The sequence below is a fragment of the Canis lupus genome, chromosome 10 (assembly GCF_011100685.1).
Source record: "Canis lupus familiaris isolate Mischka breed German Shepherd chromosome 10, alternate assembly UU_Cfam_GSD_1.0, whole genome shotgun sequence".
NCBI classification, from domain to species: domain Eukaryota; kingdom Metazoa; phylum Chordata; class Mammalia; order Carnivora; family Canidae; genus Canis; species Canis lupus.
This window is the reverse complement of record NC_049231.1, coordinates 42,903,525-42,931,251: the sequence shown is the minus strand read 5'-3', so window position 1 is coordinate 42,931,251 and position 27,727 is coordinate 42,903,525. Positions and strand designations below refer to the sequence as shown.

Below are 27,727 nucleotides of genomic sequence, written 5' to 3'. Positions count from 1 at the left end.
TAGGTATTTTTCCCCAGCTCGTGAAATAAATTTAGTATCAGCTAATACTGAAATTAGCTACAGATGATGAGTTTCAGTCCAACACAACTTGGAGACTGGCTGTAAATGATTTTAACTTCTGTTATCCCTCTACCATGAGTTCTTGAACAAACCTAGGGTGAGCATCTGGCACCCCGAGCAACATTTTTTTTCCCCTTCTAATACAGGAAATGTGCATAGTTGACGAACCCTTAGAGGAATTCACTTCAAGGCATAGCTTGGAATGGAAATTTTTATTTCTGGATCACAGGTTTGTGAAAAGAAAAACATATTTGGGTTGGGTCCTTTTCAAGTGTTTGTTTGCATGAGCCAGGCTCTCCTTGGGAGAGAAAAGTCGGGCCTGGTCCCTTCGAGGAGAGGGCTTTCTGGCAGCAGGAAAAATCGTTCCTAGCCAAGAGTGAGGTGGCTTCCCTTCAACTGCAAGTTGTCCATGGATATGTTCTTTGTTTGGGTCAGAGCATCTCAGGAGAGCCAGGTGCCACAGCCCGGGGACGTCTTTGGGAGATCCACACCCCCACCACTTCGGGACCCTCTCCAGTTCCCAGGAAGGCAGGAGCAGATGGGAGAGAAACTTTTCATCTTAATTTCTCTCAACACCCTTTTGTCCCTTTCATTCGATCTTCTTTCTTCTATAACATTTTTCACAGTTGTAGGATGAGAAATCTCCCCTCACCACCCTCTAATTTTTTTATTACGCTTTGGCGTTGGACTGACCCAGTCTATAGCTACTTTTAATTGTTCAGTCATGATAAAGTTTATTATTATTTAACCCAGGTGATGTCAGTAAAACCGAGTATCTAAATGCCAAAAAGCTTGAGCACTTTGGAAGACACAGCCTCTCTGGTTTGAACCATTGCGAAACCATCTTCCTGTCCTCCTTCTTGAGAAATGAGGCCTCTGTGTTGATTGTTAAGTGTGCCAACTGTACCCCCTCTGTATTGAGGTGCTGCCGCGGTGAGTCCGGGTGGGTACTCGCTCTCTGATGAACTATCCCCATTGTTTGGCAGAGCCCCTCCGATCATAGGATACCTGCCTTTTGAAGTTTTGGGGACCTCGGGCTATGACTACTACCACATCGATGATCTGGAGCTCCTGGCCAGGTGCCACCAGCACTGTGAGTATCGCACACCCAGCCCCAGGCCTAAAGGCCTCCAGTAGCCTCCACAGGAGCCCCGACAGCAGCGCCCTGGGGCCCTGGAAGTCTGCTTATTATCTGGTTTCTTTTGGAGGAGGAAGACTGTTTTCTCTGAAATGATGTAGGAGCGTGGTGGAGGTGCTTATGTGGTTTGCCCCTGGGTTGTGCTTTCACCAGGAATTGACTTTGCTCTGCCTCCTCCCACCCCCCAGCACCTTCCAGCACCTTCCAGCACCCCTCAGATATGCAAGCTATTTTAATCCTACTTAAGAAAATAAGATGATGATGGTCGTTTTTTTTAAGTTAATGCTATACATTTCAAATACTGAATTTACATCACTGCTTTTTGTCAACCGACCTATATTGGTCACCAAGCTAGAGGGCAGAGAGCTAGGCCCAGGACATAACGATGATCAGAATCTCCTTGCTGTTCTGCAGGAGCAAGGTCTAATGGAAAAGCAGAAATAGGTGACACTATAGGATGCTGTCCCTACATTGGAAGGGACGTGCTCAGGTTACTGGGGGGCTTGCCTTGCTGGGGGAGGGGATCAGGGGAGGCTCTCTGCTGCGGAAGATAAGGGGAAGGGCACCTGGATGGCTCAGTGGTTGAGCGTCTGCCTTGGGCTCAGGTTGTGATCCCGGGCTCAGGTCCCAGGATTGAGTCCCCAGGGAGCCTGCCTCTTCCTCTGCCTGTGTCTCTGCCTCTCTCTGTGTCTCTTGTGAATAAATAAAATATTAAAAGAGAGAGAAAGAGAGAGATAAGGGGAGCTAGACTCATGATGTGGGAGGGAGGGATAATTAGCATATCTGGGTTCTCACTTAGCAAGAGGAGTCAAGAATTAACCACTTACAGCTGTATTTTCAGTGCCAAGTCCTAGCTTTAAACAGGAACTTTTGTAGTCATACTGACTTATGGATCCTGACACATGAATTGACCACTAACACTGTATTTTGAGAGACGTGCCATCTGTCGTGCCCTTGAGAACTTTCTCTTCTCTGCTCTTCTCCTCAACGGAAGACAAGGCTCGAGTTCCATCAGGATCCCCTGTTAGAATCTGAGGCAAATCTTTAAAACTTGAACCCCTTGCTCCACAAAGGGTGGTCCTCGAGCAGCAGCAGAGTCATCACAAGGGATGGGTTAGCCTTGTAGGCTCTCGGGCCTCTCCACCAGGCCTGCAGGATCAGAATAGCCATTTTGACAAGCTCCTCAAGTGACTGGTGGGCACCAGGAAAGTTTGAGAAGCAGGGTTACCTCAAGCCTCGGCTGCGTCTGACCCTTCTGAGGGAGCAAGTCCATCCTGGTTGTAGAATTACCTTCATCTTCTGAAGGACTTGCCCCAGGGCTCAGGCTTGATCTTCTCACTCTGGAGCTCGGCTTCCCACCTCTTCAGAGATCGCCTTCTCTGAGGCAGTGGCTCCCTTTGTAGCTGTAGTTTTCTAGCTGTGATATCTGTTAACTGTTTGCAGAAAGAGGTGCTAACCTCCAGCCACCAGGGCAATGAAACCCAAATTGTCCTCCCCTAAACCCACAGTCCCTCCCAGCCTCCCGCCCTCCAACAGCCCTGGGGTGGTGAGGCCTGAGGTGGAAGGCAGCTGGAGCTGACTCCCGCATTCAGGGCTGTGTACACTCAGCATGAATTGCTGACAGCCGCACAATCCCTCCAGAGGTTGCAGGCTGTCAGGTCTATTTGGGGCCTAGCTCTCCCAGTATCTGGATTGTTTCTTCCGTCCTTGGCTCCTGCAGCAACAAAGACAGGTCCACCTGCGGTGGACAAACCTGTCCCCCTTTGTCACTAAACTCCAGTTAAGGAATCTGCCCTTGTCTGGGGCTCTTTTGAGCCTTTGAGCATCTGGGGAAGCATGCAGGTGGTTCTCCCATGATTTAAGAATTCAGTATTATTTACCAGGATCCTGAGAGTCACTTAAAATACAGCATACCTGGGGAAATCAACAATGTTGGGCACTGGGTGTGTGTGTGTGTGTGTGTGTGTGTGTGTGTGTGTGTGTTTAAGATTTTATTTATTTATTCATGAGAGACACACAGAGAGAGAGGCAGAGACATGGGCAGAGGGAGAAGCAGGCTCCCTGCGCAGAGCCCAACGCAGAACTCGATTCTAGGACCCCGGGATCACGACCTGAGCCAAAGCAGGCGCTCAACCACTGAACCACCCAGGCGTCCTGGGCACTGTGTTTTCAAAGGCTTATATTTTTCACAGTAATTTCTGGGGGGAAGATCATTTTCATATCAATGTTTGCTATATGCAGACTCCGTTTTCTGCTAACAGTGATGCAGTTTGGTAAAGGGAAGTCCTGTTGCTACCGGTTTCTGACCAAGGGCCAGCAGTGGATCTGGCTGCAGACGCACTACTACATCACTTACCACCAGTGGAACTCCAAGCCCGAGTTCATCGTGTGCACACACTCGGTTGTCAGGTGAGGGCTGGGGCAGGGAGGGTGGGCAAGGAGCCACTCAGATGGAGCCCCCATTACCTTGGTACTCTCAGCTGCTGAAGAGCAAGCAAGCCCTGGGCTCGAATTTTTCAGCGGGCCCGAGCTGTACCCTGCAGGTCACAGAGTAGTCTCCAGAGCTCAGCTTCCTTCCAGGTACACAATCATATCTGCTCCCCCTGCCCGGTGGTGGACTGAGGACTCAGGCCCCTCCACAAACTTCATGCCCACTTTCAGGCTGCCAACATGTGACTTAGTGATTTACTGCTTCCCTAACCTCCTTCTACATTTCCCCCTCATCTCCATTCATCCCCCAGCCTTCCCTTGTCACTGTTTTGAGAAGAAAATTGAGGGGCTCCTGGGTGGTTCAGGGGGTTAAGTGTCTGCGTTCAGCTCAGGTCATGATCCCAGGATCCTCAGATGAGCCCTGTATTGGGCTCCCTGCTCAGCAGAGAGTCTGCTTCTCCCTCTCCCTCTGCTTCTCCCCCATGCTTGTGCTCTCACTCACTCTCTCTCTCTCCCTCTCCTCCACCCTCCCTTTCTCCCTCCCTCCCTAAGACTTTATTTTCTTCTCTCTCTCAAATAAATGAAATCTTAAAAAGAGAGAGAAGAAAATTAAAATTTTACCTCTAAATAACTCACAGACCTAGTCCCCTTTATTTTTAATACATTAAAAACCCCTGCTGGCAACTGAGGCAGTGTTGGGAATAGAGCCTGGCTGTGAGTGGGAGAGGGTTCCAAGCAGTTCCCAGTGGCCTTAGGGAGCCCCCAGCTCAGAGGGGATAAGCAGAGCTTCCCGGGGAAGCTGCATACCCAGCATTTCCTAGATGCGGGCTGTGTAAGGTCACAGTTCCAAAGGTAGAGAAGAAATGTCATTCATGGGGTTTTTAACCCGACTGCAGAGATTTTAAGGACATCAATCAGTTTGAAACTGGTCTGGAGAAGTAGAACTTGTGAGCAGAGCAAAGAAAGAAAGGTTATATATAGTGTAGGCATGTATGTATATATGACAGCTAATAGGTGGGTAGATATATATGTACACATAGATGCTATACATACTGCATTTTATATGTATATACATAAAAGATAGATGATAGATAATAAGTAGGTAGGTGGGTAGATAAATGGAGAGATACCATGCATACGTACATGCACACACACATGCATTTATGCAGTCCACAAGCAAATCTCTCTTGTTTCAGTAAGTGGGGAGAAATGCTGGTCTTTCTTGCCAGTGACCCTGACCATCACACTGCATGCCACTCTCAGGGACTTGATCTTGGCTGCTCACCACCCCCTGGCACTTCAGCAGCCAGTGGTTTCCGATGACAGGCCTGTCCACCTACTGCCACCCAGCCTGGGCCTTTGCCACCAGGGAAGGCTGGACGTCATCAACATTTTGGTCTTCAGACTCTGCCCTTGACCCTGCTCTTTCTCTCAATCCTCTACCTCCCAAATCTTGGGAATCTACTCTCAGAGAAAGTAGGAAGTAAACTAGTGAGTAAATAAGGTAACAAGCATTCCAGGGGCCCAAGAGCCACTGTCAATTCCCAAAGGCCCTCGCCCAGCCTCTACCTCCACTCATGAAACAGAGGCCACAGCTGGGGCCCTGCAGCCATCACCACACTGAATGGATTTACCCACGCTATTTTCAAAGTGGGTCCACAGACTAATCAGTACTCTGGGTCTGGATCTAGATTTGTTTGAGAGATAATGTTCAAAGGTTATAATTACTAGAAAAGTCATGTGTCACTTCCCTATGCACAGTCCAGACTGAGTAGGTTTTAAGAAAAGCTTCTGATCATTCAAAGGCCGAGGCTTATCCTGTAGATGAAAATATGTTTCTAAAGACAATTATGTTTGGAAGTCTCAGGGCATGGGGAGAAGCTAAGTAAAGGAGAAAGGGAATAAAAACATCCTGGAAAGGAAAATATTTTGAATATCACATTAGAAGTCACTCTGGTGGAATTTGGGCAGAGAATGAAACTCCTTCCTCAAACCAGTGATCAGACGAGCCTCCTTCGGGGTGACGCTTCTGGGGTGGGTGTCACGTGGGGTACCTCGATGTATCACACAAGCCCTCTTTGCTGTTGCCATCTGGAATGTCCCACCTCCAGCTGTGGTCTCTTGATTTCCCGATCAGTTATGCAGATGTCCGGGTAGAAAGGAGGCAGGAGCTGGCTTTGGAAGACCCGCCCCCTGAGGCTGTCCACGCTTCGGCACTAAAGGTATGCTGATCCCCACCAGCTGGCCAAAGGCGAAGTTTGCCTAAGTAAGCTCTTCCATGAGTTGTTATAATAAAAGTAGTAATATTTGTATTTGCTACACTCCCAGTACCATTCAGTACGTTTCCTGGGTGCTCACTTGTTTACCATCGTGACATTCCTGTGAGGCAGGCACTGTTATTTTCCTCACCCTTCAGAGGAGGCAGCACAGAAGCACACAGAGGATTTAACTTGCATACCCGAGGGTCCTGAGGGTTAGAACTCACAGAGCTGTATAGGAAACGGACTCCAGGGATGCCTGGGTGGCTCGTGGTTGAGCGTCTGCCTTCGTCTCAGGGCATGATCCCCAGGTCCTGGGATCAAGTCCTGCATCGGGCTCCCCACAGGGAGTCTGCTTCTGCCTCTGCCTATGTCTCTGCCTCTCTGTGTCTCTCACGAGTAAATTAATAAATAATCTTGAAAGAAGGAAAGAAGGAAAGAAAGAGAAAGAAAGAAAGAAAGAAAAAGAAAAAGAAAGAAAGAAAGAAAAAGAAAGAAAGAAAAAGAAAGAAAGAAAGAAAGAAAAAGAGAAAGAGAAAGAAACGAACAAGTGAGCCTCTGGACTCAAAGCATGATTTAGCAACTTCCTATCCTTATGAAAGTGGCTATAATGAGTCCACTTGGTATCTCTCCCAAAGATGAAAAGCTAGGGGCTTATTCCTTCATCCCATCGAGGTGTGGAATAATTTGGGTGCCCCTGTCCTTCTCTTGGCCTAAGTGCTGACGTACTGCCTCCAGGACCCAGGCCTCCCATGAGGAGACTGCCCATCATACACCCCCCATATTGTCAGTCACAAGCTGCACGTTCTACGTCTGTGTCTGAAGGTCACAGCCATGGTGGAACCAGCTTTGTGTCAGGGAGCTCTGCTAGTGAGGGATGTTTCCCTTCACAAAGCCTTACCTCCGACCCTCCTCTGCACTCAGCTCTCAGATCCCCCTCTAGCCAGGCTTTCCCCATCTCTGTCCTGGTGTGTCAGACAACTGGAGGGAAACGTGCAAGCAGACCAGAGCCCTGTTCCTCAAAGGTCACTCTTCCAGCAGACAGATATGTTGGGAGAAAAAGAAAGAAAGTAAGGAAGGGAGGGAGCATTGTATTTCTTCAAAGCCAAGAAGCTATCCATTGTAAGATCCATCATTATTTATCTCCCACTAAGAAAGAGAAGATGCTGTCGCCAATCTGTGAAATAAGGGTTTCCTTTCATCAGTTGGAAGACACATCCCAATTTCTGATATGTCAGAAAACATAGGGGAAAGCGTCTCTTATATTGGCGAAATGCGGTTCAAGTTCCAGGCTGCCCAGGGACCTAGAATCCAGACACTTTGGCCAGAAGCTGCCGCAGCAGCAGTAATACAATGACAGCATCTCTGGTCCATGAGAGTTGAGTTGGAAGGAAGGAGTAATCCCCCATAAGGCCCAGAGAGCAGCCAGTGTCTTTGGCGAGCCTCCCCTGCTGGCATGCTACGTGGCCGTGTGTTCCATGGTGATCCATCACCAGCGCACTGGTACGACACACCTGTCATTGTTTATGGGAGTGTTTATTGCTCAGCTCTGTCATATAATGCATCGTGTATCATGTCCGAGAACAGAACTAAGCTGTCCATAGGCAGGTGTTAGACACACCATACACCACGGCTCGCGAACAGGCATAGTGTGCATCATCCAGTCAGAAATCTGTTCTGGAGGTTTCTGATCCTAGAACCCAGTGGAACTTCTCATAAACATGCATATGTGTGTAAACACACAAATACAATCTCAGCCTGCCCCCTTTTAAAGGAAAAGCTCTGGAACAATGCCTTTCAAACTATTAGTGCTAATGGACAATTTGTTTAATTTCAAATCTGTCACTGACCGATGGTTTTGTGAAATGCAAGTTCCCATGCTTGAGTGTGATGTGCAGCTATGTCAGATGGCTATAGAAGTTTCTCAGAGCTTACTCTCATTGCCTGCACATATTTCTCTGCTGACCAGGTGTGAGTGATTTGCAAACAGCCATGGGCCAAGGACCCCACTCTGAAAGGTGTATCTAGGGGAGACTCTGACCAAGCAGCAGAGCCTCACAGTTGACATTTAGCACACCAAATCCAGGCACATCCTGTGATTCTGTTTTGCACAAAGGACCACAGGTCACATATCAGTCATTTCAGCCCTTCTCAGGCACATACACAGCATCCACCCTCCGGGGGAGTCATGACTCAAAAGACAGAATAGCTATATAGACTCACACCCAGAGATTTAAGACCAATACCATGGGACATAGAACCTAGTGGATGCCAGAAACATCACCATCCTCCTATGACTGGATAGGAGCGTGGCTTGGGAAAGCAAACATTATGTTTCTTCTTTAGCTTAAAAATTATCCTAACCCCTGTTTTCTTACACTTATGACACTAAGGAGTGCAGGATGGAAGGACCTCAGTGTTGGGAGGTCACAGTTGTTTTCTCATCACACAATACTTGAAGCAGGGGCATCCTGGGATCCGGGATCAGTTAGGATCCAGGAACCAGTGGACAAGAGATCATTGACCCTTTGCCTATTCTCCACTCCAGGGCCCTGAGGCTGCAGAGGAGAAGCAGTGGGGAGACCGTGGTGGGAGGTGCTCTGAAGGGTCCAAAGGCATCTGTTTCATTGGAGTGTTAACAATCCAGCACACTAGCACCCCCATTTCTAGAACTTGCCTCTTCTCTCCTTCTGGGAAAGCCAGGATTCTGGGCAATAAGGTGACAGTTTTAAGGAAAAAATAAATTGCAGCATCAGTTACGAAAATCTACAAAATCCAAGTCCAAGGTGAGGAAGCGTAACAGATACTGCTTGTATAAGGCCACAAACCTCTCAAAGATGCCTGGATTACATATATATACATATATCCTACCCAGATATGTCAGGATTTATTTCCAAATAGTTCTGATCTTTCTCCCTACACCCTCCAAATTTTCCCTCCTAGCTAGAGAAGAGCTAAAGTCACATAATTCATTCCCATCCTCTCGATGCTGAAATATGGATTGCATGTGTGTGTGTGCACGCGTGCGTGCATGCATGTCTGTTTCAGGACAAGGGCTCCAGCCTGGACCCTACGCAGCACTTTAATGCACTTGACGCTGGCACCTTGGGCCTTAACACCAATCACTCACCATCGGTGTCCTCCAGAAGCTCCCACAAATCCTCGCACACGGCCATGTCAGAGCCCGCCTGTGAGTATGCCGCCACGGATGGCAAGGGGGTGGGCGCCCCATGGGGGGCCAGGGCCCAGGGGCCCAGGCCTGAGCAGAGGGGGGCGGTCCCTGCCCACGGGGTGAAGCTGCCTTGCCGTCGGTACTCTTTCTTGCTTCCTTTCCTGCTGGCTTCCTGCCTTCCACCTCTCCGTGTGCTGGAGCCGCAGAAAGCAGGTGACACGCAGACCAGCTAGTCTGGCCGGGTTTGGGTGACTCCGGTAAGGTGTGAGGTCAGGCAGTTGGTTGAACCGGGCGGTCATGCAGCTTGGGGATGGTTTGCTGGCGTCTCCCCGCTCCCAGGTGAGGTTGGAGGCTGACAGAACTTCTGTGCCTCTCACTCGGCTTCCGTTCATGCTGGCCTTCTTTTGTCAACCAGGCCCTTGTTACGTGGACACCATAGTCATTGTTCCCTTCTTTGGATAGGAAAGCCGTTTAGTATGTGTGAATCAGGAAGGTGATCGGTTGCTTTCTTCCAGCCACCCCGAGCAAGCTGATGGCAGAGGCCAGCACCACGGCTTTGCCGAGATCGGCTGCGCTGCCCCAAGAGCTCCCCGTGCCAGGGCTCAGCCAGGCAGCCACCATGCCGGTACGTGTGTGACTTTAAACTTCTCGGCCGGGGGTGCCACAGCGTGGTGGGGCTGGCCAGGCCACAGGACAGCGTGCTGCGTCTTCCCAGAGAACCAGTTGTACGTAGAGATTGAGAGTGTAGGGTGGCAGGCAGGGGTGGGAAGCTAGGTAATTTAAGTGGCCACCAATCTGAAACATTTTTGCTCCAAAATTAACATGAATGCTATACTCAAAGAATGCAAAATCCAAAAGAGTTTTAAAGATTCAGCTGGAAACCTCAAACCAGGGATCACCCCCACCTCACCTCGGAGTCTCTGAGGATACACAGGATCCTTCCATTTGGGCTCCTGTTTCACTCCAGTGAAAATGTTTGAGATGTCTGTGTCAACAAAACAATATGTCTGCATATATCAGGCATTCCCCTGATACACACCAGACCTCTCCAGAAGGTCAGGGAAGGAGTGGCCTTCTAGAAAGCTTGTTGGCTATATGAAAAATCACTGATGTACAGTTCTCCAGGTATCTCTTGCCTCATAAGGGGTCACCCCAAACTTAGTGGTGTAAAGCAACAGTCCTTTCTCACGTTCATGGGATCCAAACAGAGTGCAGTGGGGCTGACTCCTCTCTGCTGCCTGGTGTCGGAGGCCTTGCCAGCCCGGCCTGGGGAATCCACATCCCAGGTGGATCCGCACTCACCTCTGCCACCTGGGCTGGGCTGGGCCTGCTGAAGGCCACTAGGCCACCCACCCTCGACTCACACGGGCCTCTCCACACCTGGGAGCTGAGCTTCTCCCAGCACGGCGACTGGGTTCCAAGAAGAAATGTCTGGAGAGGGGGCTTTCCAGGAAGGCCAAGCAGAAGCTGCATGGCTTTCTATGACCTAGCCTCGGATGTCCCACCGTGTCACCTCTGCCATTCGTCTTGGGCAGAGCGGCCACAGCTCACTCACAGAGATGGGCCTAGACCTCCACCTCGGGATGGGAGAAGTGTGAAGAATTTCAGGGCCTGCATCCAGGTAGTCGCCAAATACTTTACATCCATCCCTCGCTGGCATTTCGGAGATGGGGGTGGACGTGCCACCTTCCTGCTTGCTGTCTCCCTGAAAGTTATGCACTTGAAAAGCTTGGGTGACATGTTTTATTTTCAAAACAAGCACGACAAAGGCCACTTTCTTTCTCCCCTACCACCTTTCAACAGGCTCATGAACCATGAACCCCATTCTTCTGGCAGTTAGCTGTCCAATAAAACTACCTTCTGCCACTGATGGAAGCCCGGTCCTGGTCCCTGCCCGCTGTGGGGACGTAATCGGGAGAATCTGAAGCAGGCTCTGGGTGTCCCTGTGCCTGGGGTTGCTCACTCAAAATTAGGCCTCCTGCTGTCACTTCCTCCCAATGTTGTCCAGGGTAACACTTCCCATTTGGGCTGCTTTCTGGGGTCCCTAGCGCCCGAGGACAGTTTGGAAACAACTTCAGAAGAATCCTTTGATTCTGCTTTTAAAACTCTCACTAGTCCATGAAGCTAAGTGTTTTACCTCTCGGGTCTACACTTTGTCTCGCCACCATCCCCCTGCCCTGTCCCGAGTGATCAAGAAACAAGGTCTGTGACTTAGCTGACCTCCCAGGAGTGTCTTGACTGGATTCCAGGCAGGGTCTGGTGAAGTTGCACCAGTGTTCACCGCCTGGAGGAATTCATGGACATATATATATGCATGGCACTAATGCATGTCCGTCTGCATTAGTGTTGAGCAGAAAGCGTCGGGACCACACGCAAAGCCAACACCGGTTATTAGCGCAACCCCATTCATACTGCTCAATGACACTGCTAAGAATGTATCAGTTTGGGAGAAGAGCTGCCAAATCCACCAAGAATGGCATCTAGGACAGAAGGCAAAGGAGGGGGAGTGGAGCAGAGCTGCCAAGCATGATGAGGAGGCATCACGGACCCCGAGGGACCCTAGAATCTTACTCAAGAGCACGCTACACCCTTCACCAGCCATGTGTCAGCTCTGACTCGGTGTCCTGCAAGGGCAGCAGCATAGCCCACCTTCTAGAAGTGAGCTCTTCACTCTAGCACAGGAGGGCCTCCTTTAAGCCAGAGAACCCAGCTGACCAAGGACACCCGCATACCTCTGGAATGGCCCAGAAGTTTATGTGTTAATAGAGGCCCCCTCTCTTCCCCAGGCACCCCTGCCGGCCCCATCATCCTGTAACCTTACACAGCAGCTCCTGCCTCAGACCATCCTGCAGAGCTCCCCTGCCCCCATGACACAGGTGAGTCTGGGACCCAGGAAAAGAGAAACCTGGTGGCAGCACTTCCCCACGATGTAATGCCTGCCTGGTACCCTCTGAATGTGGGGATGCACTGGTGCCTAAGTAAAGGTACTAAACCAAGATCCCAAAACAGGGAACGTTTCTCCCAAGGTGCCAGTAGGACACGTCAAGCTATGAATTCTCTCCTATACGTATGCATCTGGCCACTGTCCTTTTCTTAATCTTCATTCATCTCTGTCACTCTTCCATGTTCCTCTTACTTTCTATGACTCCAGATTGGTTGTGTTATTTTAGGAAAATTTAAATTAGGCCAAATGTCATAGGGAGACTGCAAAATTGTAAGAGCTGTTGAGTCCAGAACTATAAATACCACATTTGGGTGTTTTTTTGTTTTTTGTTTTTTTTTTAAGGATCATGGCTTTGCTGACTAATTGCTTCTTATTTCAGCAACATTTAGTGAGTTGCTACTCGTATCAGGCAGTGAGCGAGTGTGGGGGGCACCGAGTGATTGGAGCACAGTCCTTGCTTTTAGTAGGGCAGGATTCAAGGGAGGGGCAGGCATAGAAAGGGACCGACCTCCATGGCGGGGCATGTGTGTTTCTTTCAGAACCTGTAAGAAAATACCCCCCCACACACACCCCTGGAGGTAATGCCTAAGCTGGGCCTGGAAAAATGGGTAGGAGGTTGCCAAGTGGAGGGTCCACAGGGAAGAGGGCGCAGGTATGGGCTTCAGCAGGGAGCTTTGACAGTATGTGCCATGCTTGAGGCCTGGCAAGTGGCTGAATGAAACAGTGGTCATTCCTTCTGTGGCTGAGTAGGGCAGTGGAGCTGATTGGCATTATACTCCACTGAGGCCAGCCTCTGCTTTTAATCCCTTCATGGGCTTTTTAGCTTGGTTCTCCTCTCTGGCCCCAAGGGGGTCACAGGTAGCCTTTCACCAACACATGCCCCTGGCTGAGCTCTTGCCGAAGCGTGGACTCGGTGCAAACCTGTCACCACTGATGAAAACTCTTCCACAACATACGTCCCATTAACAGTGGTCTCGAATGCCTTCCTAGAATAAGGACACCTGCTAGCACATGCTCCTCGCTACAGTTAGGCTAGAAGGATATAAAAATTACTCATCCAGAGTCAACTAATTAAAATCGTCTATATTCATCCTCATTAGGAAAAAAAAATTCTCCTCGAATTTCCAAGGCACATTTGGTATGAAATTAGTAACTTTTTCAATCCAAAGGCACATAAAAGGAGAGTCCCTCTAACTTCTAGGTCTTGCATAGTAGCAGAATTTCTTTGTTTTATAATGCATAACGATGTGATTAAGGACTTCTTCAAGTTCTGATTTTGCATGTGTCAAACACCATTTTGATTAACAATGAGAGTTCTTAGTCTGTTAGGCATATTACAATTAATAATGACCACATTCCTGAAGATGTTCTTGCATAATGCTGACCTTTCAAGTCAGTCAGTTTTTTTCATACCTGCTCCGTGCAAAACAAGGGACACTCATTTTCTCTCTTCCTGTTCACCCATGTTATCACCCTAGCCCCCTATCACAAAAAGGGGGAAGAAATAAAATCCAAAATCTGAGAAATGGTTCCCTGGGTAGCTGGTGGTTTTGCTTCACACGGTTTTTCTAAAATGTCTGTAAATTAGAATAAATGTCTTTATCAAAAAGCCCATGATCAGGAATCGAACAAGAGACTCATGCCTGGGTGTCCTGTAATGCCTTGAGAAAATCAGAATAATGCTGGAAGTGACTAACACTTATGAAACACAGTGCCGGCCCCTCCCTGACTGCCCGGCCTCTCCCGTTTCCCTTTGGAGCCACCTGGGCAGCCCAGAGCCCCCTCTCTACCGGGTGAGCCAGACGTAGCTCCTGACTTTGTAGAACCCACCGCGGAAACTTCTGTGTTGTGTGTGTACGTGCGTGTGTTCAATCTCCTACCTGCTAGAACTCATTTTCGTTCTCAATCGAATTCTCTTTCAAACTCCCAGCTCAGTGTTTTGATTACTTACATTCTGCTGAGGGATTTTTGTGATACAGTCTGGCATAGCACAGGTATTTTTAAACTCGTGTTTAACAGCAGAACTTTTTCTTCTAAATGAAGGCTGAAGCCAGAGCTGCTCTGATTGAGGTGGATTTGGGAGGCAGGGGAGGTGCTGCTGGCAAAACCTCTTGGCCTCGCCTCACTCCTGAGACTCTGGATTCACATTTTGGCCCCTAGCACCTTCTAACTCTGTGATCTCAAGTGAGTCACATGCGTGACATGGCGTGTGATGTGAAGAATTAATGTCCTGCCACTGCTGGCCTGGGGCAGTGACTGGCAGGTGTGGGTCTCCGTAAATGGCAGCACCCACCTTTATTATCTGTACTGGCTCTTTTTATTATTATTTCGCTGCTGTGGTGAGTTACTCCATCCTTCGGTGTATCCCAGCTGTATCTGAAATTCTCCCAGCCGCCTTGCTCTTCCGTGTATGGGAGGGCAGAGGGCAGGGGAAGAGTCTCTGGAAGGGTTTGCAAAAGATGATGGGCAAGAAATGGAAAAGGGAGATTGTTGGGATAGAGATTGAGGGGAATAAAGGGTTTTTTTTTTAAAGGAAGAGGAGAAGAGGGCGGGGGGAGAGGGAGGAAGGGAGGGAAGGCCCAGGCCAGCAAACACAAGAAACAGGAATTATTGAGTGCCCCCAGAGAGCCCAGAACAGAGTGCTCACCTCACCTGCCATGACCTGCCATTCACGTTTCCTGCAAGGAAACACCTTATGTCAAGGTGGACAGGTAACATGGGGCAGAGATCACCTGTAGAATCTTCCTAAAGCCATCGTCCATCCCAGGAGAGTGGTGAGAGACAGAGAGAAAAGGAAACTTGGCACTCTCCCGCAAAGCAGTCATCCTGTCCCTCCCCTAAGGTCACCCTCTGCCAGTGTTACCCTCAGGACAAATGTCAGGTGATAGTACTTAGTTCTTTTGTGCACAGACTTCTAAGAAGGTCACAGCAGCAGCCGAGCCTGGGGGCAGTGAGGGTGGGTGGTAAGGCCTCCATGGCCCCCCGCCAGTTAGGAGAGCAGGGCCCCAGTGAAATGTCAGAATCAAGTTCATTCGTGAATTGTTACAGAAGAGCCCTGCCTGCCAGGATCAGATTCAGGATAATGATATCCTGTGATATCCCAGATTGCCTGTGAACTGTCACCTGCTCTCCGATGTACTGCTTTTGACATTTGTCTCCAAAACCATTTGTCTGGCTAAGCAAATTTGGAATGGCATTTGGTGAGCCCTGCTTACAAAATCACATCCCGATTCTGTGGCCCTCCCGGACTGCCGTGCATGCAGTACGTTAGACCTGCAGTTCCAGTGGGCCTCAGGAAAGCCCCCACGGGGACCCCTGGAATGCCTGGCATCCACCCAAAGCCCTCATGCACTGCTGAGCTCCCCAGTGGTGAGTCACTCAGTAGGGACACCAGAAAGGGTGGATAAGGGAGCGGAAATGAAAGTGGGCAGGGCTGCTCAGAACAGCAGCAACATCTGTCTGCGAGGCTGAAATCACTCTTTCATCTGGTTGTATGTTTTGACTCCACCTTCAAGTTCTCAGCACAGTTCAGCATGTTCCAGACCATCAAAGACCAGCTGGAGCAGCGGACACGGATCCTGCAAGCCAACATCCGGTGGCAGCAGGAAGAGCTCCACAAGATCCAGGAGCAGCTCTGCTTGGTCCAGGATTCCAACATGCAGGTGATGCCCCTTCCTGGGCCAGGGGCATGCCATGGTCTCTGTCCTCCCCGCCACCCTGTGTCACATTTGTCCATCCTTCCTGGAGGGAGCAGGACTCCCGCCAGAGTCCCCCTGTACTGCCTTAATGAGTCCTGCTTACTAAGCATATTGAAATCTCCAACACTAAGTACAAGGACTGAATCCCACCTCCTGCATCCCCAACTCCTGGCCAAACATGCACATCACATGACACCCTCCCCATTTACCCCTCTCTCTGTTGGGCACATAATGTCTACACATCCCCTGCGTTTTCATTCATGAGTGGTGGTTGATTGTCTTGCACTACTGCTGGCCTCCCTCCTGCGGGCTTATAAACTCCTAGCGCCTGTATAACTGCCCCACTGCTGGTGGGGGACGTGGACGCAACCGTGCTGTTGCCTCTCATCCAAAGCATTCATGCAGGCAGATATGGGAAATGATGAGATCTGCACCCTGCACCGAGGGGGACAGCAGAGGGAGCCTGGGGGCTGGCAGTCAGCACCCTGACATCTCCGGGCCACCCCATTTGTGGCAGGCTGGTTGTGGCACTCTGCATGGTCTGACAACCGCAGCTTTTAACCATGACACCCTGCCCTGAATGTCGCTTCTCTGAATCCTTTTGGAAGATTGCCTTTGGAAGGAAAGCTGTGTGTGTGTGTGTGTGTGTGTGTATATATATATATATATATATATATATATATATATATATATATATATATATATATATATATATATTAGTTCTCTTTCAAGGATAAATGATTTTTAACAAATTTCACTTGTATCAGTCCAAGACTGTTCTTCCCAAGCGCACTCTTTTGACCCAGGCTCTAATGGTGAGTGTAATTCCAGCTCGCCTTGGAGTCCACCTCAGAGCTCTAGGCATTTGCACCCTCCTTAGGGGAGCAGAAGGAAGCAGGAGAGCCCCTTGGGCCATAGGGCTGGAGCCCCGGGGGCCACGGGCAGCCCCCGAGCGGGCGCAGCAGCCGGCAGGTGCGCGCTGAGCTAACGAGTGATGGGGCTGCATTGCTGGGCAGCGGGAGGCACCTGCTGCCTGCCCTCCCGCCTCCAGGGCACCCCCCCAGGTGCTGCCCCTGCTCACCCCCCACCCCCCTTCAGAGGGCCCACCCACAGCTGGCCGCACCCACAGGGGACCCAGGAGAGGACCACAGTGTTTACAGGAAAAGAAATGGAGTCATCGTGGTGTCAAAGTCCCCTTTTACTTATTCCTTCCCAGCTGTAATATTTTCTCACTGATCCAGGGCCCGATTGGCAGAACTTGCCTGACTCCAATTACTTGAATGGAATTTTTACACTAACAGGAAGGGGGAAATTGAGCCAGAAACTGCTAAAAGCAAGGTAGGCGTATGAACATCCTCCTCAGAGCCCGGGCTTTTCTATTTCCTGCCTTTTCCACATTCAAGCTGAATTCTAAAATAACAGGCAGCACAAGGTTATCTCTTTCACTCCTTTTTATGAAGAAGTCTTATTTTTTTTCCCTCGTGACCAATGCATTCTGTTTCCCCCCGAAGTATATATTCCAACAGGGCACCTGAGTTTTGTAAGGGTTGATGTGGAAATCAAAACCTCCAGTGTGTTCCTTCCCTGTTTTCGTTCTTGTGACCTTATCTTTGCAGTGGGATTTTCCAAAGAACATGGAAATCCACAGATAGTCCAACCAGAGAATGGTTCCTCCAGCAGTCTGCCTTCTTATAGTTTTACAAGTTTACAGATTTAAAGAAATACATTCCAAAATGTTTAACTAAAATGCAATACTCGTTTTTTTTTAAAAAAAAAAAACTGCATGGTTTAAGCTTAAAGAACAAGCAAAAATTACTCCACCCCTTCCCCCAGAAAGGTAGGAGTGGGGAGGAGAGATTAAATAAGAATGGCAAAACGTTGATAATTGTTGAAACCTAATGATAATATGTGGGGTTTAATTATGCCTCTATTTTGTGTATTTCTAAGATGTCCTGTGATAAGTAAGTATTGGTAAAAGTAGATTAGAATAATGAAAAACCACATGTGAGGATAAGATTGGTTTATTCATAAAAATTAGAAGCTTTTTTTTTTTCCTCTAATAACTTTTTCTCTTTAAATGTGGAAACTGTTTTTCTCAAACTTTGTATGATGTTGACCCCGGTGACTTTTAAGAAGTCATGTTCCTAAGCCATAAAATCCTACATTATTGTGGATAAATCAGAGGCATGGATACGCACAGCAGCAAACCAGGATTGCCCCCCACAAAATCCTTTACCCAAATGTTGGTGGACTTTCCTACTTGACTTCAGTGCCCTGGAACTTTCATTGAGCCTATGTGTGCATGTGATGCTTGCTGAGTACGACTGGAGGAAAAATATAAAGAAGGGGTTATGAGGGAGAAGTCCTCTAGGCTGTTGGTGTTTGCTCCTTGGTGGAGTCATGAAGGGAGCCACTTGGGAGAGCTGTTCTGGGGAAAGGCTGTTGTCACCCCCTGCAGTCCAGAGAAGGATGCCACTTGCTCTCTTTTTGAGAGTATGTGCGCCCTCTACTGGCTACTCAAAGAAATGCCCGGAAGGGCACCTGTAGCAACAGCATTTGAGTTCCTTTATTAGTTGTTTCCTTTTTTTTTTTTAAGATTTTATTAATTTATTCATGAGAGACGCAGAGGGAGAGGCAGAGACACAGGCAGAGCGAGGAGAAGCAGGCTCCCTTCAGGGTAGCCTGATGCAGGCTTGATCCCAGGACCCTGGGATCACGACCTGAGCCAAAGGCTCAACCGCTGAGCCCCCCAGGTGCCCCTTGATTACTTCTTTCAATCATCCATCTTTCTCTCCTTTCTTCCATCAATCCATCCATCCATCTATTCACCCATCATTCCTTCTTTCCACCTATCCACCTATGCATCCATCCGTCCTTCCATCCATCTGTCCTTCCATCCATCCTTCCGTCCATGCACCCACCCACCCTTCCTTCTGTCCCTTCATCCATCCCTCCACTGGCAGACACCCATTATGTATCCAGCTCTTGGCTAGGCACTGTGGGAATACAGAGATAGGCAGCAAAGGTAGAGGATGCCTTCTACCCTCAGAAGGCACACATCAGTGAGACAAAGTAGCAAACCCAGCAGTCTCTGACATAACATGAGCAGAAATAATTTGCCCTTCTCTGAGCAAAAGTGTCATTTATTTATTCATTCATTCATTCATTCATTCATTCATTTAATTCATTTATCTCTTAGACAGTTTCTCTATGCCCTAAGAGGCAAGGGAACGAAGAGCTCCTTTTTTCATTTTAAATATCGTCATTAACATTGATTGAGCCCTATGTCTCAGAATAAATCTCATTTAATCCTTTAAGAGATATGTGTTGTTGATGTCAGTGTTTTATTAATGAGGAAACTAAAGCTTTGAAAAGCCATGAAAATTGCCCAAGGTCACACCAGTAGCACATGGTGGGGTTGGCATCTGAACTAAGCTGTGTTTGAAGCTACGTTATACTGCCTGTCATAAATAAAGGTTGCATTTACTTGAAATCTAATCAGAAGGTAAATTGTACCCTACCAGAAAAATGTATGTTATGTAATTTGAGTGTTGAGTTTTTGCTGAAGTGGTGAAATGTAGGTCACCATGTGTGTTATAAATAAGCCATATTATAATAGGTAGCTGGGAACCCATAAAGTGTCAATCCCCCAACAGAATCTGTGATGATGGATACCCAGAAAATTCTTCTTAACTTCTAAAGTGACAAAGAGCTCTCACGCAAAACTTCTCTGATGGAGGTGGGGGGGGTGTGACTGGACAGGAGGGAGATCTGGGGGTGGGGGAGGTGGTGGGAAGGGCACCAGGTGGGAACCTGGTCCAAGTCAGCCCCCACCCAACTCGGGCCTCTGGGAGGCAGCTCAACCTCACCCATGAGGCACACGCTTGAAGTGACTGATCCTGAAGAGCTCCTGCAAGTGTCTGCTTGGTGTGGTTCTACCCCTGCCTTTCCATGATCACTCTGTCACTCGGAGGTGTCAGCATGTCCGTTCTGTGCTGGTTTGGAAGTGGTACTGAGCTGAGTACGGGAAGGGGGGTTAAAACCCCAGATGCTGGAAGGAAGAGGGCCTCCCACCTGAAGAGCTCAAAGCACCAGGCCTAGAAGGCCTAGATTCTTGCTGCTTGGCAAGAATTCAATATATTAGATAATGTTAGTTTTCAATGCCCACAGGACCTTTGGTTGAAAGAGCTGATCTTAGGTTTAAGTTATGATAAAAAGTATTAAAGTTGTTCTTCTTAAGCCTTTAGAGTCAATTTACAGATTACATTTTATTTACAAATCTACTAATTTGGCCTAAAAGTAACAGTGCTTTTACTTTTTTATTTATGTTCCGTTAATTTATAAATTTAACAGATTGTAAATAATCAGCATTATCTACAAAAGCCATTAATCTGCAAGTTCATTATATCTAAATCCTTCAAACATTTCATGTGCCTAACATGGCAGACATGTAAACTTAAGAAGTGAAATCTTTGTAAGCACTTAACCAATTTCTTTAAACCAAATACACCGGGGATGCCTGGGTGGCTCAGTGGGTGAGCATCTGCCTTTGGCTCAGGGCGTGATCCTGGGGTCCTGGGATCAAATCCTGCATCAGGCTCCCCTCGGGGAGTCTGCTTCTCCCTCTGCCTGTGTCTCTGCTTCAGTGTGTGTGTGTTTCTCATGAATAAATAAATAAAAATCTTAAAAAATCAAATACACCAAACTTACAAATGAAGTAGATCAAGATTCTCATAAACCCTCATTCTATAAACTTGATCAAATTCTCTTAAGCCTTTCTAATGAAGATTGCCAGGCTAATGTATCACATCTGCCTTCCTGGGGATGCAGAGTCACCCAATTAATGGGAGTCACCTAATTAACCGGGTTGAAGATACCAACCACAATGTGGGTTCACACCTGGGTCAGTGGCCTGGTCCTGCTGCCAGGATGGTGCAGCCTGTGGCACAGGTTAGCCCACCCTCTGCCACCGTGCATTCCATTCACGGGATATTTCTCTCTCCTTGTAAGGAACTGATAAGCCAGCCCAGACTCTATGCAAGTATGTTAAGTTTTTTATAAGTCATCCGGGTCTAAGCATCTCTCATACTATTAAACCTCTATCACTGGCCTGTAACATTCTTGATGCCAGGGTCAGTGTCCTGCCAACCCACTGCTCCATCTCCAGGGCCCTTGCCCTGTGCTTGTAGAATCACAGCACCTCATGTCCCCATGTTGAGTGAATGACTTCTTCCCAGGCAGGTCAGAGAGCAAGAAAGCGGACCTCTTGCCGTGGATAGAGAATATGAAGAAGGTGCAGACACTTTGAGGTGCAAGGGCAAACCCCTGAAAGTGAGGGGAGGTGATCCCCACCTTAAAGGCACTCCTGTTCTGCTTCCAGATGTTTCTGCAGCAGCCAGCTGGCTCCCTGAGCTTCAGCAGCGCCCCGCGGCCCGAGGCTCCACAGCAACTCCAGCAGAGGTCGGCCCCCAGCTCCCAGTCCCAGCTCGTGGCCAGCCCTCAACTTCCAGGGCAGATGGCCTCTGCCCAGGTGGCCAACCAGCACCTGCTCAGAGAATCCAGTGTGATATCAACCCAGGTGAGTGTGCTCGCCTTCACACACAGACCCCGGGCACTGGAGTCCTGCAGTCTCCCTGAACCGGACACCTACCGAGCCATCCCTCTGGGACCAGGGCTGGATTATGGTGGGGAAGGGTTTTCCTTCCCTTATTCTAAGTCACTTCAAAGCCCCACGTTGTACTAGTTTCCTCCTGTGTCTTGTTAATATGTTAAAATACCTCAAAGGTATCCTGCCCCTGAAACATTCAGCTTTGATCCTGACCAGGCTTGGAGGGAGATGTGGACACCCAGACACTCACACTGACAGCCATATATCCCCATGTGTGTCCTCAGGCCTCATCTGCTCCTGGTTTTAACCAGTGTGAGAACACAGGCTATCCACTTCTGCTCACTGCCCCTTCCCTGGGGCCAGCATGCCCCTCCCAGTCCCCCAGATTCCCCCCAAGCCATATTCCCTCATAGCCATTACCACGTCCTACGAGCCACCAGTTACCTGGCAATCTGACAGTCACTGGTCAATAAATGGCACTTGAATGGAATTCAGAAGTCCTAAGCTCCTGCTTCTGGAAGATCAAAGGTTGGAAGGCAAGATATGGCCTCTCCTGAAGCCTCCTACTGGCATATGTAACCATGGGTTCACCATCCCCCAGGGGAACAGAGATGAAGAAGGCCGGTCTTGACTCCAAGGAGCGTCTAGTCCCACAGGGCCACTGGGCGTGTAAATAGATAATGTACAACGAAATGCAGAAAAAGTACACATTTCAGAGTTTGGCCCATCTTCACCCAGACTTAAGGGTTTTTTTCTTTAAAACGCAGCCTTTTGCTTCTAAAGGTCAAGAGAAAAATTAATGAGGATAGCCAAAAAGAATCTGGGAAAGAAAAAGCTGAGGCAGGACCTACACTAACATTGAAAGATTCCATAGACGCTCAGAGAGTTAACACACCATGGCACCATCGTATGAATGGACAGTCAGCGAAACAGTGGAAAACCCAAGAAGCAAAAGTCCAAGCCCGTGCCCTCATTCGTTTATGATTTCACTCAACAAGTATTTGTTGAATGCTCACCGCATGCTAGTAGCACTAAGTTCTAAGCACTGAGGGACAGCAGTGAACAAAAGAGAAAAGGAGAAAAAAGAAAAAAAGGCATCTCTGATCCAAGTCAGGAGAGAGAGAGAGGCAAACGAGTGAAGATGACCACCTGCCAAATGGTGATGCAGGGACACTGGTCAAGGTGGGGGATGGGCTGGAGTTTTAAATAGGTGGCCTTCAAATAAATAAATAAATAAATAAATAAATAAATAAATAAATAAATAAAGAATAAAGTGGCCTTCTCTTTGAGAAGGTAATATTTGAGCAAGGACCTGAGGGGATGAGAGAATGAACCATACTGGTATTAGGGGGAAGAGCATTCCATGTGGAGGGATCAGCCAGTGCAAAGGCCCCGAGGCAAGTGTAGTCCTGGTGACTTGGAGAGAAACAGCAAGGAGGTCCACGTGTCTGGAGTGGAACTGGTGAAGCAGAAGGTAGTTGAGCTCAATGCACATTGCCCTTGCCTGCTGAGAGCCTGACACTGTTCTGGGCCCACGGGATTTAAAGAATCCTTGAGGTGCTTATGATCCAATGGAAAACAGTCACAAGGGGATCCCTGGGTGGCTCAGCGGTTTAGCGCCTGCCTTCAGCCCAGGGCGTGATCCTGGAGTCCCGGGATCGAGTCCCACAACGGGCTCCCCGCATGGGGCCTGCTTCTCCCTCTGCCTATGTCTCTGCCTCTCTCTGTGCATCTGTCATGAATAAATAAATAAAATCTTAAAAAAAAAGAAAAAGAAAAAGAAAGAAAGAAGAAAGAAAAAAAGAAAACAGTCACAAGATCAGAAGAGTTTTTAAAAAGGTGTGTTTTAAGTTAGAGGAAGGGCTAAGGTGGGTAGAAGAATGGGCTTCTGGGGAGGGTTCCTGGAGAGGTGAGTCCAGAGCGGAGTCGAAATTTTACCTTTCTCATTAACCCCATTGCTCCAGGGCCCGCGGCCAATGAGAAGCTCACAGATGATGCAGGGCAGCGGCCACTCGGTGAGCACCCTGGCGCCCCAGTTCAGCAGCGCCGCGGCCGCGCTCCCGCCGGCTCTGAGCCTGACCACGCTCGCTTCTGCCTCCCAGGACGGCAGCCAGTGCCAGCCCAGCCCAGACTTCAGCCACGATCGGCAGCTCAGGTACAGAGAGGCCCTTGTCTAAAAGGCGGCCGGGGGGCGGCTTCGCGGTGACCACTGGGCCTCCCCGCTGCTGAGGGTGGAGGCAGAGCTCAGGGATCCCAGCCAACAAAGTGGCGAGAGGTGGGGGCTCGGAGGGCCGCCCCCCCGCCCTCTGGGAGCAGAGCGGGTGCGGCGGGGACGGGCAGCCAGGCGCGCCCAGGGGCCGGCAGGTGCTGCCCTGGGCGGGCTACGGTTGGCGCTGATTCAAGTTTCCCGTTTATCTCCCCGCTGCTGCAAGGCTGCTGCTGAGCCAGCCCATCCAGCCCATGATGCCTGGGTCCTGTGACGCGAGGCAGCCCTCAGAGGTCAGCAGGACTGGACGGCAAGTCAAGTAGGTGGCCCCGGGTGGAGGGAGGAGGCAGAGAGCCGCACTGAGCGCGCTCGGGCTGGCGGGGCGCCCATCGCCCGGACCCGCGGCGCTTCTGGTGCGCGGCGCGCTAAAGGCAAGGTCAAAGTGTGCCCACGCCCTTTGCAAGGACACCCCCGGAGCTCTTCTTCCCCCTCCCACTGGAGAGGACCGCACTGTGTGTCAGCCGTCCATGCTTAGAACAGGAGCTGGAGGGAGCAGTTCAGTACATCCCCCGCCGTCCTCTGCAGACGTCTTAGGGGTCCTTCCTCCTTGGTGATACCCCAGGTAAACGGAGCCTGGTCCCCTTCCCCAGGGCCCTCCCGTGGCTCCATCTGAGAGCTGGCTGGCTCTGTGGTTCTGGCGCCGAGCCACCGAGTGTGACCCCCTGCACATGTGGGTCCTCCTCTCCTCCCCGACATGTGACCTTCTCCTTTCCCCGGACTCTTGGCCGCTTGCAGCCCCCACGTCCAGAAGCAGCTTTGCTCCCCTATTACTTTCATTACTCGGCACAACCAGTGCTGGAAGATACAGGAGCGAATACTAGAGAAGCTACTGGAAGATAGTTCCTGGCTCTTTGACGTGAGGCCGAAGTAGAGCTGTCTCACCGACGTCTTTCTTGTATAAACACCGGTTGAGCGCGTGTCAGAAGTTCGCTGGGACAGTGGCACCTAATGAGGCCCGGCACGCCCCCGTGCAGAGGCCTTGCAGCCACCCCCGGGACAGGCCCCTAGACGCACTTCCTCCTGGGTCCGCCTTCAACCAGCAAAAATAGAAGCAGCAGATGGTCACTGAGGGGCCGGGGCCTGTACCTGTAGCATTTAATTTAACCCCGATGAAAACCCCGTGGGGGCGACAGGGAATGTGCGCTTTGGGAGGCCGCCTAGCGATCTCTGACGGTGCTCTCCGTTACACAAAGAACCTGGTTACGTCTTTGCCAGAGATGCTTCAAATGCAGTGAACTAGGCAAAAAAAAAAAAAAAAAAAGGAATTCTTTGCTCTGGAACTCTAACTGCCATTGTTGGTCAACCCAACAATTTCTACCCTCCCTATCTCCTCTGCCGTCTCTTGGAGAGATGACCTAGTGCCCCATCTTGTTACAAATGGCACAGAGAGAAATGACATTTCCAAAGGTATAACGCAAAATGGACTTCTCTATAGTGTCTTGAAACATCTGTTCCTAGTCTGCACTCCTCCAGAGCTTTCCTGAATGGCCTTCCTCTGCCTCTCGTTCATGGCCCATGATCATCAACACCTCTGTTCTTTTTTAATTTGCTTAATTGTGGTAAAATATGTACGTAACAGAGATTTTACCATTTTAACCATCTTCATGTGTACAGGTCGGTGGCATTCGCCATCACCGCTGTCTTCATCTTCTGAAGCTGAAACCCTGAACCGCACGCATTACACGCTAACGCCCCGTTCCCTCTACCCTCCAGCCCCACGGTCTGCTTTCTCTTATGAATCCGACTCCTCTAAGAATCTCATCTAAGAGGAGTCTCGCAGTATTTGTCCTTTGGGATTGGCTTACTCCACTCGGTGTAATGTCCTCAAGGTTCATCCATGCTCTAGCGTGTGTCAGAATTGACTTCCTTTTTAAGACTGAATAATATTCCATCAGAGGTATATACCATATTTTGCTTATCCATTCACCCACCGTTGGATACTTGGGTTGCTTCTACTTTTTGGCTATTGTGAAGGATGTTGCTAGGAACAAGGGGTGTACAAATACCTGCTTGAGTCCCTGCTTTCATCTTCTCTGGGGTATATACCCAGAAGTGGAATTGCTGGATCGTATGGTAATTCTATGCTTCATTTTTTGAGGGACTGCCATCCTGTTTTCCATAGTGGCTGCACCATTTTACATTTCTTTTTTTTTTCTTTACGTATTTTTTAGAGAGAGAGCACGAGGTGGGGAGGGGCCAAGAGACAGGGACAGAGAGAGAATTCCAAGCAGGCTCCATGCTCAGCACAGAGCCCGACTTGGGGCTCCATCTCACAACCCTGAGATCATGACCTGAGCTGAGATCAACAATCAGATGCTCAACCAACTGAGCCACTCAGGTGCCCCCCATTTTACATTTTTATCAGTTTACAAAGGTTGCAATTTCTCCACATCCTCATCGATACTTATTATTTTGTTTTTGTTTTCTCATGATAGCCATTGTAATGGCTATGAAGTAATAGTTCATTTTGATTTTGATTTGCAGTTCCCTAATGTCTAAAGATGTTAAGCATCTTTTTCTTTTTGGCTCCTTGGCCATTGATATCTTTTTTTTTTTTTTTTTTTTGAAAGAAATGTTCAAACCTTTTGCCCATCTTTTTTTTTTTTTTTTAATTTTATTTATTCATGAGAGGCAGAGACATAGGCAGTGAGAGAAGTAGGCTCCCGGCGAGAAGCCTGATGCAGGACTCGATCCCAGGATCACAACCTAAGCCAAAGGCAGACACTCCACTGCTGAGCCAACCAGGCACCCCTGCCCATTTTTTAAATCAGGCTACTTTATTGTTGTTTTTTAGTTGTAGGATTTTTTTTTTGAAAATTCTGCATAGCAATCCCTTGTTAGATACATGATTCACAAATATTTTTCATAGGTGGCCTTCTCAATCCCTGAATCATGTCCTTTGATGCACCAAGGATTTTGATTTTGATAAAGTCCAGTCTATCTGTGTGTCCTTTTGTTGCCTGTGCTGTTGGTGTCACATCAACACCTCTTTCTTAAAAGTGTTTTCTCTTTCCCCCATGTGACCAAACAGGTATCCACAGAGCCAAGCCGTGTTTCAAAACACAGACATGCGCACCACCAGCAGCAGCACCTCACCCCCCGTCCTGCTGATGGGACAGGCAGTGCCCCAGCCCAGCTTCCCCGCCTCCCGGCAGTCACCCCTGCAGCCCGCACAGGCCCAGCAGCAGCCACAGCACTTCCTGCAGGTGGGTGCCACCACACACACACACACACACACACACACGCTCGGGCACAGGGCCCACGCCACAGCTCAGGCCTGACCGGCCTTTCTTTCCCCCTGGCTTTCAGAGTGGTTCTAATCCTTGGTTCTGAAAGAAGCTCCAGACAGAGTTACATTTGAATCTTTCTAATTTATGAAGTTTATAATACTTACAGTTTCCAAAGCCTAGGTATATTTGGTATGAGAAATTTAGACCCAGCTATTATGCCTCATATGGTTATGTGCTCAAAAGATCCAGCTTTAAAAAGTAATTTTTTTTATGGTGTCCATATTTTTGAGAGCAAATATCAGACACCAATCACGGTCTTTGTCAGACTCTGTGTAGGTGTGTTTATACACAAAGTCTTATACAAATGCAAATTAAATCATGTTTAGTTAAAGATTCATTGAACTTGCTTGATAAATACAATAATGTGGCACAAAGGCGGGACTTCCCAAGAAAATGTGGCGCACGTTTACAAGTGGTGACTATTTCCTTTAAGGAAGTGCCAAATAAGTTAGAAGGAGACAGGGTGAGAGTCAGGGGCTCGCGTTCAGATACAACAGAAGTGTCTGCTCAGCCTCTGGCCTTCCCTCCAACATATACCAGGAGCACCCCTTCCTGCTCCAGCCCTGACCCTGTCTTTTGCACATCCCCCCTGGTCTCCTGTCCCTACCACAGGGCTGAGCAGGGCTTTTCCTTCACTCTGCCTACCCTGCTAGGGCACCATCAAAGCCACAGGAGAGTGTTGCGACTGAGACATTTTAAGGACAGTGGGATAAAGATGAAAAGAGTCATCTTTGAAGGTCTTGAATGCAATTTAATTCCAAAGATGCTAACCCATCTGTGATACACTTTTCAAAATTCCATGGCCTCGGGCATAGTGGCAGTCAACTCAAGACATCAGCTTTGCATATCTTGTCATTTTGCAG

The 27,727-nt window shown here is 48.9% G+C and overlaps 1 protein-coding gene across 2 annotated transcripts in view; it reads left to right on the top strand.

Moving 5' to 3' along the window:
• Nucleotides 1-27,727, top strand: part of NPAS2 (neuronal PAS domain protein 2) — a 158,785-nt gene that overhangs the window by 128,791 nt on the left and 2,267 nt on the right. For both annotated transcript variants that reach the window (XM_038550993.1, XM_038550992.1), the window contains exons 9-20: nt 207-289; nt 1,047-1,153; nt 3,460-3,607; nt 5,766-5,850; nt 8,935-9,076; nt 9,574-9,683; nt 11,845-11,934; nt 15,518-15,664; nt 21,081-21,278; nt 23,273-23,463; nt 23,741-23,833; nt 26,606-26,780. In XM_038550993.1, coding sequence (XP_038406921.1) covers nt 207-289; nt 1,047-1,153; nt 3,460-3,607; nt 5,766-5,850; nt 8,935-9,076; nt 9,574-9,683; nt 11,845-11,934; nt 15,518-15,664; nt 21,081-21,278; nt 23,273-23,463; nt 23,741-23,833; nt 26,606-26,780 — 1,569 coding nt within the window. The remainder of the gene's footprint in view (nt 1-206; nt 290-1,046; nt 1,154-3,459; nt 3,608-5,765; nt 5,851-8,934; nt 9,077-9,573; nt 9,684-11,844; nt 11,935-15,517; nt 15,665-21,080; nt 21,279-23,272; nt 23,464-23,740; nt 23,834-26,605; nt 26,781-27,727) is intronic.